Here is a 15,156-nt window from a genome sequence, read left to right on the forward strand (position 1 = left end):
GTTGAGAAAGAGCGCGATACCGCGCCGCCATCTTGGTGAAGGGCATGGGCGATGGTGGCGCCATTTTGGGGAAGGAAAGGGCGATGGAGCCGCTATCTTGGTGAGGGACAGCGGTTATGGCGGCGCCATTTTGATGAAGGGAATGGGGTTGGGTGGAAATCGATGGAGCCGCCATGTTGGTGAAGAACGATCGTGATGGGGCCGCCATTTTGGTGAAGGACGATCGTGATGGGGCCGCCATTTTGGTGAAGGACGTGGGCAATGGCGGCGAGAAACGAAATTCTTCATAAACGGTCGGGACGTGCTTTGACTCCTAACGACTACAGGTTGGAGTATTTAAATCAGCAAGTGGATTAAAAATGAATGAACTTAATTAATATTATAACGTTACTGCTTCTAAGATGAATTTCAGTGTCAGTAGAGCTCGGTGACTAACCATCTCATCTTCTCTGTTGGCATTCTCTTGCTTTATTTTATATTGTGCCATCCATTTTACAGACTCGTTCCATTCCTGTACTGCTAACTCTTACAGTGCCACAATCCACTGCCACGTGGTTATTTATAAGATCAAGTGTGGAGCCTCCAATAAAACAAAAAAAAACACGAAATTGCTGGAGAAACTCAGCAGGTTTGGCAGCATCTGTGGAGAGAAAGCAGAGTTAATAGGAGTCCTTTATAGAGTCAGACCTTTCGGTCAAACTCATCCAACCATGTTCCCAAACTAAACTAGTCCCATCTGCCTGTGTTTTGGCCCATATCCCTCCAAACTTTCCTATTCATGTACTTATCCAAATGTCTTTAAACATTGCAACTGTACCTGCGTCCACCACTTCCTCTGGACGTTCATTCCACTCATGAAGCACTCTGTGTAAAAAAAGTTGCCCCTCATGTCCTTCTTTAAAAATCTTTCTCCTCTTACTTTAGAAATATGCCCTCCTGTTTTGAGCTCACCCACACTAGAGAAAAGACCCTTGCTATTCACATTATCTGAAGTCACCATAATCTTACTAGACCATAGAGCTGCTCTCTCATTAGAGAGAGACACACACACAACTGCTGGTGATTTAACTTAAGGGCCACCTCACCTTAGGTAAGGGGAGAGAGGTTGAGGAGCAGGATCCTTCATGGTAACCTCAGCTGACGTCGGAAGTGCATCCACACTATCAGCTTTGCAAAGCAGCCAAATGCCCATTATGCTTTTATAAACCTCTTTAAGATCTTTCATCAGAACAAAAGAATAAATGCTGGCCTGACCAACAGCACGCATATCCTATTTAAAGAAAAATAGTAAACCAAAAAACAGCACTAAAGAACTGCAGATACTGGAAAGTCAGAAACAAAAACAGAAATTACTGGAGGAGGTCAGGAGGTTTGGCAGCACCTATGGAGAGAAAGCAGGTTTGATGTTTTGGGAGAAAGTGAGGACTGCAGATGCTGGAGATCAGAGCTGAAAATGTGTTGCTGGAAAAGCGCAGCAGGTCAGGCAGCATCCAAGGAGCAGGAGAATTGACGTTTCAGGAATGAGGAAGGTGTGCCAAGCAAGCTAAGATAAAAGGTAGGGAGGAGGGACTTGGGGGAGGGGCGTTGGAAATGCGATAGGTGGAAGGAGGTAAAGGTGAGGGTGATAGGCCGGAGTGGGGGTGGGGGCGAAGAGGTCAGGAAGAAGATTGCAGGTTAGGAAGGTGGTGCTGAGTTCGATGGTTGGGACTGAGACAAGGTGGGGGGAGGGGAAATGAGGAAACTGGAGAAATCTGAGTTCATCACTTGTGGTTGGAGGGTTCCTAGGCGGAAGATGAGGCGCTCTTCCTTCAGCCGTCGTGTTGCTGTGGTCTGGTGATGGAGGAGTCCAAGGACCTGCATGTCCTTGGTGGAGTGGGAGGGGGAGTTGAAGTGTTGAGCCACGGGGTGGTTGGGTTGGTTGGTGCAGGTGTCCCAGAGGTGTTTTCTGAAACGTTCCGCAAGTAGGTGGCCTGTCTCCCCAATATAGAGGAGGCCACATCGGGTGCAGCGGATGCAGTAAATGATGTGTGTGGAGGTGCAGGTGAATTTGTGGCGGATATGGAAGGATCCCTTGGGGCCTTGGAGGGAAGTAAGGGGGGAGGTGTGGGCGCAAGTTTTGCATTTCTTGCGGTTGCAGGGGAAGGTGCCGGGAGTGGAGGTTGGGATGATGGGGGGTGTGGACCTGACGAGGGAGTCATGGAGGGAGTGGTCTTTTCGGAATGCTGATAGGGGAGGGGAGGGAAATATATCCCTGGTGGTGGGGTCCGTTTGGAGGTGGCAGAAATGACGACGGATGATACGATGTTTATGGAGGTTGGTGGGGTGGAAGGCGAGGACCAGTGGGGTTCTGTCCTGGTGGCGATTGGAGGGGCAGGGCTCAAGGGCGGAGGAGCGGGAAGTGGAGGAGATGCGGTGGAGAGCATCGTCGATCACGTCTGGGGGGAATTTACGGTCTTTGAAGAAGGAGGCTATCTGTGTTGTAAGGTATTGGAACTGGTCCTCCTGGGAGCAGATGCGGTGGAGACGAAGGAATTGGGAATATGGGTTGGTGTTTTTACAGGGCAAACGAACCTTTCAGCTCAGTGAGCAAACTTAGATACATGTATTTCCCTTCTCACCCCTATCAGCATTCCGCAGAGGCCATTCCCTCTGCGACTCCTTCGTTAGGTCCACACACCCCTCCCCCACCCCTCACCAACCCAGCCTCCACTCCCAGCACCTTTCCATGCCACAACAAGAGATGTAAAACCTGCGCCACATCTCCCCCCTCACCTCCGTTCGAGGTCCCAAAGGATCCTTCCACATCCAGCAGAGATTTTCCTGCACATCCAAACATCTCATCTACTGTGTGTTTTGCTCTCTACATTGGGGAGACAGGACACCAACTTGCGGTACGTTTCAGAAAACATTTCTGGGACACACGCACCTAACAACCCCACTGCCTTTGGCCGACTACTTCAACTCTCCCTCTCACTCCGCTCAGGCCACACAAGTCCTCGGCCTCCTCCACTGCGGAATCCTAGCCATCCGACGCCTGGAAGGAAGATCACTTCACCTTCTGCCTTGGTACCCTCCTACCACATGGCATCAACATCGATTTCACCAATTTCCTCATCTCTCCTCCCCCCACCGCATTCCAGATCCAACCCTCCAACTCGGCACCGCACTCTTGAACTGCCCCACCTGTCCATTTTCCTTCCCACCTATCCACTGCATCCTCTGTTCCAACCTATCACCATCACCCGCCACCTGCTTCTACCTATTGCCTTCTCAGCAACATGCCCCCCAACTCCACCCCCATCCCCACTCCCATCCCCATCCTATTTATCAATCGGCTTCCCCCCGCCCCCATTCCTGACGAAGGGCTTACGCTCTTAACATCGACTCTCCTGCTCCTTGGATGCTGCCTGACCTGCTATGCTTTTCCAGCGCCACTCTTTTTGACAGTGGTTACATTGTCACAATTAGACTGGTTTTTTATTAAATTCAAATGTCACTGACAGCCGTGGTGGGATTCAAACCAATGTGCTCTGAATATTAGCCTGTATTACCAAGCCAGTGACAATACTGCAATGCCATCAGCTTCCCATATTTTATTGGACAATAATACTAAATATGGTCATTATATTCTGTCATCAAATTTGTGATGTGGGGTCAGCCATTTCAGACTGAGATGAGCAAATACATCTTCACTCAAATGGTAGTGAAGCTGTGGAATTCTTTACTACAGAAGCCAGGTCACTGATGCATTCAAACAAAACAGATTTTAAAGATCTCAAGAAGTTTGGGGAGAAAACTGGCACAAGGGACAAATGTAGAGGGTCGGCCATGTTCATAGTGGAATGGTGGAGCAGGCTCGAACAGCCAAATGGTCCATTTCTGCTCTTTGTTTCTGTATAAAAGGGTGATGCAGGCTTGATTAAAAGTTGTCAGAATGATCAGGGATTAGTGAAAGGCATTGCCCAGCTTGTCGCTTTTGATTTTCTGAGTCTTGTTTACAATTCTCGTTGACTGTGCTTGACTGATTAAGCCTGGGTCTGACATCAGAGAAAAGTAACCAAACTGACGAAAGAGCTGGAAGTCTGACCTGCAGCATGGAGCAAACATTTTAAAGCACTGTGAATATAGTTCCTGTGTATCACCTTGGCATTGATTTCAGATGTGAAATCGACATAGACAACCTGTCACTTGAGCTGCACTGGGTCTTCTGGGTCTGTTCAGTGTCCTATACGTATCAACAGTCAGACAATGACTGTCAACAAGTGAGAGGGTTCAACTACCTCCCTTTGATATTCAATGGTATAATTGTCAACAAATCCCTGCATCCATTAATAGCCTGGGATGGGGGGTGGGGGGGAAGCGGGTGTTACCATTTACCAGAAACTGAATTGGGTAAGACGTATAAATATCATGGCGACAAGACCAAGTTAGAGGCTAGGAAACTGCAGCGAATAGTTCATCTCCTGTCTCCTCAATCTGTCCACCATCTACAAGACACAAGTCAGGAGTGTGATGGAATACTCCCCACTTGCCTGGCTGGCTGCAACTCCAACAACACTGAAGAAACTCGATACAATCCAGGACAAAGTCGCCCACAAAATAGCCCACATTCCATCCCCTGTGGCTCCAAGTGGCAGGGGGCTTCTCCCAAATGTCCTGTCTAAACCTCATCCATCAAAACAACATCATTAAAACAGATGATCCCGCCATTATGGCACTGCAGCTTGTGGGAACTTGCTATGTATAGATTTGGCTGCTGTATTCCTGCGTTACAACATTACAACGATGTGCCTTCTTGAGTGGAAAGCATTTTGGAACATTTAAACTATTTTGAAGGGCACTATACAAATACAAATTCTTCTCATTTTCATCTTGTAATGTATCTGTTCATTAATTACGAGCCCTTTTGGCTTGAAATACCACTGTCTAGCTACACCGGTAAAACTTTCAACAAGTCCCCGTCAGACACATTTCACAATCCGATCGTCAGAGCCACCATCAGATAAATGCCTGGCTCATAGAGACACATAACCTGGGGGGGGGAGGGGGGTTGCTGAAAATGAAAGGATTTAATTAATACATTAATCATTCAGATTGAGCACCAAACTAGTCAGATCTCGTAACTTCAGTACAAGGACATTGCGATAGTTGTTAAACATTCAAAGCTCTTGAAGAGCAAAGGGTTGTGAGGGAATGATTGTAAATAAGGTTGTCCCATCTGCCAATTCCTCACTTTCACAAAATGGAATCTAATCAGAAGTTGCCTCCTGACTCCTTGAAAGATCAGAGGACTTTGCCACACTGTAAACTAGATTAACGTTCAGTGTTGACTTCTACTGGGTACCTTTCACCCAGCTCAACGCCTGGCAGCTGTAATCAAAATGAATATAATCCATTGCCATACCTAGAAATGACTTGTCTGTGTACAGCCCATTTCTTGGCTTCAGTTTCTCCCAAAGCAATTTTCCAGACATTGAAGTCCTTTTGAAATGCAGTTATGTTGTCCTACAGGAACTGTGGTCACCAATTTATGCACAACAAGCTCCCGCAAACAGCAAGATGAAAATAATCAGACCTGAGTGAACTGGCAATCTTCTGCAACCACCGAAGGAGGCAGCTCTAGACTTGGGTTGTTGTTTCATCCAGTTCAGTGGCACCTCACAGTGGTGCACCCTTGACATTGACATGTCTAGATCTCCATACTCAGGCCTCTGGAATGGCATTTTAACCCACAACCTTCTGATGCAGGGGTGAGAAGTGTAGAGATTGGGTTTTAATGAATACGTAGCTGGGATTCTGAGGCATGATGTGATCTATGGTCTGGTGATTTTAATTGTCAAGTGTTAGTATTCAGCTACTAACAGGCTGTGGTTAGCACTGCTGTCTCACAGTACCAGGGACCCGGGTTCGATTCCTGCCTCAGGTGACTGTCTGTGTGGAGTTTGCACATTCTCCCTGTGTCTGCGTGGATTTTCTCCGGGTGCTCCAGTTTCCTCCCACAATCCAAAGATGTGCAGGTTAGGTGAAATGGCCATGCTAAATTACCCATAGTGTTAGGTGCAGTACTCAAGGGTAAATATAGGGTAAGGGAATGGGGCTGGGTGGGTTACTGTTCGGAGGGTTGGTGTGGACTTGTTGGGCCAAAAGGCCTGTTTCCATACTGTAGAGAATCTAATCTAATCCAAATGTGCAGGCTCTGCGTATTAGCCATGGGAACTGTGGAGTTACAGGGATAGGGTATGGGAGTGGACCTGGATGGGATGCTGTTCGAAGGGCGGTGTGAACTTGACGGGCCGAATGGCCGGCTTCCGCTCTGTGGGGATTCTGTGATTCAGTTGGACTCTTCAGAGCTTGGAAGACACTGCTCTGCAGCTAGACCGTTCATGAACGCTGTATTAATAAATATTATTTCATGGTAACCTAGAAGACTAGCCTGAGTTTCTTTGTAGAATTGAGGAGCCCAAGCTAGAATGTGTTGAGAGGGCATTGGTAGTGTCCCTTCCTCAGAGGTTTAAGTCCCACTTGCTCCAGAGGTGTGTAATAATATCTGATTAGAAGGTATATCGAATATGTTGAAGAAAGAACAGCCACACGTTGTTTTGGAAAATGAACTCCCCAGCAAAGGGTCAGGTGCCTTAGACACAGCCAGAAAGAAAAAGCAAAATCTGATTCCAGTTAATTTGATTCTGTTGTTTTCTGACTGTGAGTAAATCTTGTTGAAAAAAAATAAGTAAAAGATTATCAATCCTGAAGAGGCTGTACCACACACTGAGCCTGGGGCTTTGTTACCCATGTTTCATCCGTTAAGGTAATTACTGCTTTCATTTCATTAATAACCTCGAGGGGTCTAGCAAGAGACAGTCAGGGGTTAATAATGATGAATGGAGGAAGAGGAATTTGGGGATAGGGAGTCAAGAAAGAGCCTATACATGAGAAATATACAGTTAAACAGATTCTAGCTCAGAGAGGAATGATGTTTGATTTTGGGGACGACAATTCTAACTATTTTAGTCACCGAGGATCAGACAGTACCACGATCCCAAATTTTAGACAGCCAGAGTCTGACTGTGCTCAGCCCCTACAATGTGCAGGATTGAATGAAGAGGAAATACAACGGAAGAAGGGACTGGCTGTCGAATAATAGCTCAGCCTGATGCAGCTACTGAAACAGCCCATGCCTACATGTGGTCAGATCTGGGCAATATTCCAGCTTTGCTTGAGAGATTAGGAATGACATTCGCACCACATTCCTTCCTGGTAATGACCATCTCCAACAAAAGCGAATCAAACCATCACGCCTTTGATACCCGACAGCATTATCATCACTTACATATGCATTATTGGCATCCTGGGTGTTGCTGCTGACTAGGAACTTAGCTAGACAGGCTATATAAATAGGTAAAAACAATGACTGCAGATGCTGGAAACCAGATTCTGGATTAGTGGTGCTGGAAGAGCACAGCAGTTCAGGCAGCATCTGAGGAGCAGTAAAATTGACGTTTCAGGCAAAAGCCCTAATACTCAAAGGCTCGGAATTCTCGGGAAAGTAACTCATTTCCTGACTGGCTAAAGCCTGTCCACCATCTACAAGGCATAAGTCAGGAGTGTGTGATGGAATTCTCCCCAGTTGCTTGGACGCGTGCAGTTCCAACAGCACCTGAGAAGCTTGATACCATCAGGACAAAGCAGTGCACTCAATTGGCATACCATCTAAACCTATAATAATCACTGCCTCCACAACTGACACATAATCTTATCAGTCTGTATCATCTACAAGATGCATTGCAGCAACGCATCGAGGCTCCGTTGATGGCACCTTCCAAATATATGACCACTACCACCAAGAAGGGCAAGGGCAGCAGATGCATGGGAACACCGCAACCTGCAAGTTCCCTTTCGATCCACATACCATCCTTATTGGAAATATAATGATTTGGAGGAACCGATGTTGGACTGGATGGACAAAGTTAAAATCACACAACGCCAAGTTATAGTCCAACAGGTTTATTTGGAAGCACTGCTTCCCCATAAGGATGGAGTGGATGAAGAAGGCAGCTCACCACTGTTTCTCAAGAGCAACTAAGGACAGGCAATAAATGCTGGCCCAGCCAACAATACCCACATTCTATGAAAGAGTGAAAAAAATGAGGCAATCAGTGAGGAAGGAATAATGAGAGCTAAAGCAGAAACCTTGGACAGTAATTATGGTCTGTGGTTTAAAGAGCCTGCAAGCAGTTTAATAGAGTACAGAGATTCAGCTGTAAGAAATATTTCTGTACAACTGGCTTAAAATTTAATGCGTTTTTTTTCCCCATGGAATCTGAAATTAAAGCTGTTAAATTCATTTAACAGAAGGTAAAGGAGAACTGATTCTGAAAACAGTATGCTTATTTTGTGCTGGTTTTGTCAGGTTGATACAATGGAATTGTGTTTGTTTTTAGATTAGATTCCGTACAATGTGGAAACAGGCCCTTCGGCCCAACCGCACTGACCCTCTGAATTGTTGCTCCTGAAGCTGAAAATTGTGGATTTTATTCCCATCCCAAGATTTGATTATCTTAATTTTGTTTATTTATTCAGGGGATGCGGGTGCACTGGCAATGCCTAGCCTTAGTTGTCTTTGAGAAGGAGGTGATGAGCTGCCTTCTTGAACCGCTGCAGTCCTTGAGAATGTAGGGACGCGCACAGTGCTGGTTGGGAGGGGGGTTTCAAAATTTTGACCCAACAACACTGAAGCAACAACAATATATTTCCAAGTCAGTATAGTGAGTGGCTTTGACGGGGACCTTGCAGTACCTATGGAATGTGGCACTCTTGGAGATGCATTCCCACTCAGAGCTGGTCTCCAGTTCCAGTGGTTTGTGAAGTTTGTTTAAGTGAAAAGATATTTCCAGGCAGAGATGGCATCTTTCTTGAGGAATAATAAACAGAGGCACAGCCAATCCTCTCAGGAGGCTATAAAACATCCCATGGAATCTTGGTGGGTACCCTCAACAATGTTGAGGTCTCAACCAACATCAGTAAGTTGTCAGGATTCTGAAGAAAGGTCCTAGACCTAAAGTGGAAGCAGTTCAGAGAAGGTTTACTGGACTAATACCTGGAATGAGCAGTTGCCTTATGAGAAAAGGCTATACTGGCTACGCCTGTATTCTCTAAAGTTTAGAAAAGCCAGAGGTTACTGAATTTAAACTTATTAGAGCCTGAGGGAACTTGACTGGCTGATGTTGAAACATGTTTCTTCTTAAGGGAGAATCGAGAACCAGAGGTCACTGTTTAAAAATAAGGGGACACCTAATAAAAACAGGTTTGTCTCTCAGATGGTTGTGAGTTTTTTGGAACTCCCTTCCTCAAAGGGCAATAATTGCAGGATCTTTAAGTATTTTAAAGACACCGGTAGATAGATCCTCAATGACACAGTAACTGGGCTCTTCAGGAGTGGAGAGTTGAGGTTAAAATCAGATCAGCTGTGATCTTATTGTCCTGGGAGTGTTTGATGGGGACAACGCAGAGGAAGATTTACTTTTGGCTTAAAAGTGTAGCGTCACCTTAATTTCAGCAAGTAAGGAAATGATTGTTTGGCTTCAAGAATTAGCATTTGCGAAATAATTTAACATAAAAATAACGTAGGAAACAATGGAAGTAATGCATAAATGGTAAGATTTCTACAAACAGTTGCACCATGTGGCAAAGTCCATGTGTCTTTCATTTGCAGAATAAAAACAATATGTCTAATACACTCTAGATAGTGGTGACTTAGTAGTAAAGAGACTGGACCAGTACTCCAGAACCTCAGACTAATGTTCTGTGGACAGAGGTTCAAATCCCTTGGCTGTTAGTGAAATTTGAATTGAATAAGAAATTAGCTCTACGTAACACTGTCAATCGTCATAAAAACCTATCAGAGTTCATTAATGTCCTTTAGGAAAGGAAATGGCCATCCTTACCTGGTCTAGCCTACATTCTGGATTAGTGGTGCTGGAAGAGCACAGCAGTTCAGGCAGCATCCAAGGAGCTTCTTGGGTGCTGCCTGAACTGCTGTGCTCTTCCAGCACCACTAATCCAGAATCTGGTTTCCAGCATCTGCAGTCATTGTTTTTACCTGGTCTAGCCTACAGGTGACTCCAATCCACAGCAGTGTGGTGGACTCTTAACTGGCCTCTGGGATGGCTGAGCAAGACACAGTTCAAGGGCAGCAAACTTCCAACAAGGAAAGAGCAAAATTAAAAAGAAACAAGTAGGAAACAGTTTCTGTCTTATTTGAACTAATGGGATACTTTTCAATTATCTGAGGGCAGACTTAGAGAGGAGTAGGCCATTCAACCTCCAAGAGCCCGCTCGGCCATTCACTAAGATCGTGGCTGACCCAATCACTCACCATTCTCGCCTATCCACTTCCCATGACCTTTAACCCCTTGCTTATCAGGAATCCATCAACGTCTCCCTTTAAAATACTTAATGTTATAGGTGAAAGTCAGCAGTTCAAACAGTGCAATTTCCCGCAATACTGCCTGGATTTTATAATTTGGTCTCGGGTGGGATTTGAACTCTCAACCCTCTGACTTGGCGCTGAGCTTGCTACTGTGCCATTGATATACTGAGGGCTGGTGGATGGTGGGAGAGCGGGGAGGGAAAGGGGTTTGAGGTGTTTTTTTGGATGTGAGTGGAGAGGACGGAGAAGGCACATGGAGGAGGGTGGACAGTGTGTGCCAGAGGATGTGAATCTCAGGTGTTAAGTTGATGAGTGTGTAATGGTGTCCTAACAGAAATGTAATGCTGATGGTGCAAAGGGTGAGCAATATGAGAAGCAAGGGTATGTTTGTACCAAGAGTGGCCCCAAACAGCCTGGCACTGGGTGGCACAGCGGGTGATGAAGAGGTAACAGTTTTTAGGAGCAGTGAGGAAGACTTGACTTGTCCAACTTTGTATGTCATTTTGGAGTTTTTAAACACCTGACCTGATCCTTCCAACCCCATCCTCCCTTCTTCACTGATACTTTAAATAATCAAGAAACAAAATTCTGAGAAGAGAATCAACGAGAGTTTTCAGAAATAGTGTCACCAAGATTATTCTCCTTCTTGATGAGCAGTGCTTGGTGGCTCAGTGGTTAGCACTGTTGCTTCACAGCACCAAGGACCCAGGTGTGAATCCAGCCTCGATTATGTAGAGTTTGCATGTCATTCCTGTGTCTGCATGGGTTTCCTCTGGATGCTCTGGTTTTCTCCCACAGTCCAAACATGTGCAGGTTAGGTGGATTAGCCATAGGTAATTGCCCATAGTGTCCAGAGATGTGCAAGTTGGATGGGTTGTCTATGATGGATGTGGGATTATGGGAATTGGGGGTGGGTCTGGATGGGATGCTCTTGGGCAATCGGTGTGGACTCGATGGGCCGAATGGACTGTTTCTGTACTGTCGGGATTCTGTGATTCTAAAAGTGGAGGAGATTAACCACTATGTACTCTGAGATTCCTGGCCAGAGATAGGACAGGAGTGTTGGAGGAACGAGAAGCTTCATTCAGTCTTGAAGCTCTTGGGAGGTCATTAAAGCTCTTCCTGCACAAAGGCCAGATGCTGGAAGTGAATTCCTGGAGCTGGGAATCTCTGGAATCACTCTCCTTGTGAGTGCTACTGAGTGTGAGTCTGTGCCTTTCATTGTGTGCAGTTAAGTACAGTATATGTGTAAGTTGTGATAGCTGTGTTTGTAGGTGAAGGTGTCATTGAACGTGTATAGATGTGCTGTGCAAAGGTGCTGTGTAAATGGATAGTTCTGAGTGTGTGTTGATAGGAGTAGCTGTAGGTTTGAGTGAGTGGGTGTAAGTGTGCACCTGCATGTGGATGTGTAGGTGGGAGTGTGTGTGTAGATGTGTAAACAGAAGTGTATGTAGGTCTTGGTGAGTGTGTCTAGATCTTTATGAATCGGGGTGTATGTTTATGTGTTAATGTGTAATAAACTATGAATGAGGTTTTGCATGTATTAATGTGAACATAATGTGGTAATGAGTGTGTATATGTAAGTGTGTATGTGTTAGTTATATGTATGTGGAGGAGTCTGTGCATTGTGTGTTTAGGTGTACATATCTGTGTTGCTGCGAATGTGTCAGTCAATGTGTTTTAGTGTGTATAGATGTGAGCATGTTTGAAGGTGTAAATGAGTGTGTGCGGATGAGTGTATGTGTAAGTCAGAGGGAGGCAGGCAGACCGAGCTGATGGAGAGGCTGGGTTGAAGTGTGAGGTGCTGAATCCACAGGCAGTCAGGGTGATGGTGAAGCTAATCAGTGACCAGAGCCAGTGGCTCTGTGTGTGTGTGATTCATTATCTACAGCAGCACTCGTCTGAAAGAATAATGGGAATTCTAATCGGAATAAAAAGGATATTGAGAAGGTCTTCAACAAAACTCATTACTGCTGTCCTTTCACTTCTGAATGTAGCTTGATGAGTTTATACAGTAAATGGTCAGGAAAGAAATCAGCTCAACTTTAACCTGACTAATACACAGGAAAGGTTAAGATCATCTGACAATGCATCAGTTCACTGTTTTTAGCTTGCTTGAATTCACACAGGGACAGGCTACCATTCAAAAGACAGAGAGACGCTCAGTTTTAATGACCAGTTTGTATTTCGACAAGTCCACATGTTATTTTAAGCACTGACCTAACCAGGAGTTGTCAGGTTTGGAACCCACCGAGGGAATGCTGTTTAGGGGGTAAGGATAGCCTCTATCCAGGGCAGAGGAGATTGACCTTATCTCCCTATCTGCCCCTTTCGCCTCCAATCATCATGGAACCTTCATCCACTTCAGCCCTCAAAACATTAACTGTTAACAAGGCTGTTTTTGTACATAGCTGAGTATGTGGGTGTGTGTGTGTGTTTGTGGATGGGGGTATCTGTGTGGGTGAGTGATGGGTAGATGCACATGGGTGTGAATGGTAGATGAGTGTGCATAGGGTGAATGTAATATTTATGTTTGTGTCTTATTTCAATGAGAATTCTCTACATTTTATTGTATTCCTCTCATCATGCTAAATTGTGGTGGTTTTTGAAACCCCTCTCAGTACCACTGAAACTTGTCTAGATACCCGTCAGTGAGCACTCAGAGCCCTTTCCCAGGAACAGCAATAACAATGTCACTTTTTTGTTTCACATTTGACCGACATTTACAAAACTGCTGAGGTCCCAGAGGTTTAGGGGCTGGACGAAGTTATGTGTTAGGGAGGGATGTAGGGGCTGGAGAAGGTTACAGAGATAGGGAAGGATGTAGGGGCTGGAGGAAGTTACAGAGATAGGGAGGGATGTACGGGCTGGAGGGGGTTACAGAGATAGGGAGGAATGTACGGGCTGGAGGGGATTACAGAGATAGGGAGGGATGTACAGGCTGGAGGGGGTTACAGAGATAGGGAAGGATGTAGGGGCTGGAGGAAGTTACAGAGATAGGGTAGGATGCAGGGATTGGTGGAGGTTACAGAGATAGGGATGTAGGATCTGGAGGAGGTTACAGAGGTAAGGAGGGGTGTATGAGCTGGAGGAGGTTCCAGAAGTAGGGAGACGTGTAGGAGCTGGAGTAGGTTACAGAGATAGGGAGGGGTGTAGGGCCAGGAGGTGGTTACAGACATATGAAGGGCTGTAAGGGCTGGAGGAGGTTATAGAGATAGGGAAGCATGTAGGGGATAGAGGATGTTTATATGGATAGGAAAGTGTGTAGGGACTGGAGAAGGTTACAGATATAACAGGGGGTGTACAAATGAAAGAAGGCTACAGAGAAACAATGATTTGTAAGGACTGGAGGAAGTCCCAAAGTGAGAGGGTTAGGGGCTGGAGGATGTTACAGAGTTAGGGAGAGGTTTGGGTTGGAGGATGTTAGAGTTAGGGAGAGGTTTGGGTTGGAGGATGTTACAGAGTGAGGGAGAGGTTTGGGATGGAGGATGTTACAGAGTGAGGGAGAGGTTTGGGTTGGAGGATGTTACAGAGTTAGGGAGAGGTTTGGGATGGAGGATGTTACAGAGTTAGGGAGAGGTTTGGGATGGAGGATGTTACAGAGTGAGGGAGAGGTTTGGGATGGAGGATGTTACAGAGTTAGGAAGAGGTTTGGGATGGAGGATGTTACAGAGTGGGAGAGAGGTTTGGGATGGAGGGTGTTACAGAGTTAGGGAGAGGTTTGGGATGGAGGATGTTACAGAGTGAGGGAGAGGTTTGGGATGGAGGATGTTACAGAGTGAGGGAGAGGTTTGGATTGGAGGATGTTAGAGAGTGAGGGAGAGATTTAGGCTGGAGGATGTTAGAGTGAGGGAGAGGTTTGGGATGGAGGATGTTAGTGAGGGAGAGGTTTGGGCTGGAGGATGTTACAGAGTTAGGAAGAGGTTTGGGATGGGGGATGTTACAGAGTGGGGGAGAGGTTTGGGATGGAGGGTGTTACAGAGTTAGGGAGAGGTTTGGGATGGAGGATGTCACAGAGTGAGGGAGAGGTTTGGATTGGAGGATGTTAGAGAGTGAGGGAGAGATTTAGGCCGGAGGATGTTAGAGTGAGGGAGAGGTTTGGGTTGGAGGATGTTACAGAGTGAGGGAGAGGTTTGGGATGGAGGATGTTAGTGAGGGAGAGGTTTGGGCTGGAGGATGTTACAGAGTTAGGAAGAGGTTTGGGATGGGGGATGTTACTGAGTGAGGGAGAGGTTTGGGTTGGAGGATGTTATCGAGATGGGGAGGTTGTAGGGCCTGGAGAATTCTTAGGGGACTTGAAAATACAGTGTTAATGTGGGGAGGTGCTTTTCTCTTGTGGGAGAGTCTAGGATAAGAGGGCATGATCTTAGAATAAAACAGACATGAGGAGGAATATTTTCTTTCCGAGGGCAGTGAATCTGTGCAGGTCTTTACTGGAGAGGTCTGTCGATGCTAGGTCGTTGAATGTATTCAAGTCTGGAGAGGGTGCAAAGGACATTCACCAGGGTGTTGCCTGGAATTGAAAGTGTCAGTTAGGAGGAGTGACAGAATAGGCTGGATTTGGTTTCCGTGGAGCAGAGGAGGCCAAGGGAGGAATCTGATTAAGCTATACTAAATTATGAGAGATACAGATAAGACCAGAAGGCATATGTTCACAGAGGAAAGAAATTTCACTCAGAGTGGTAGAAATATGGAATGTGTTGCCTGAGAGGGTGGTGGAAACAGGT

The 15,156-nt window shown here is 45.9% G+C and overlaps 1 protein-coding gene across 1 annotated transcript in view; it reads left to right on the top strand.

The window, feature by feature from the left end:
* The first annotated feature begins 261 nt into the window (after nt 1-261).
* Nucleotides 262-15,156, top strand: part of LOC140489333 (putative uncharacterized protein C19orf81) — a 31,182-nt gene continuing 16,287 nt past the window's right edge. Inside the window, exon 1 of the mRNA XM_072588771.1 lies at nt 262-326. Within this exon, the coding sequence (XP_072444872.1) occupies nt 262-326 (65 nt within the window). The remainder of the gene's footprint in view (nt 327-15,156) is intronic.

Source organism: Chiloscyllium punctatum, chromosome 18 (assembly GCF_047496795.1).
Source record: "Chiloscyllium punctatum isolate Juve2018m chromosome 18, sChiPun1.3, whole genome shotgun sequence".
In the NCBI taxonomy this organism is placed as follows: domain Eukaryota; kingdom Metazoa; phylum Chordata; class Chondrichthyes; order Orectolobiformes; family Hemiscylliidae; genus Chiloscyllium; species Chiloscyllium punctatum.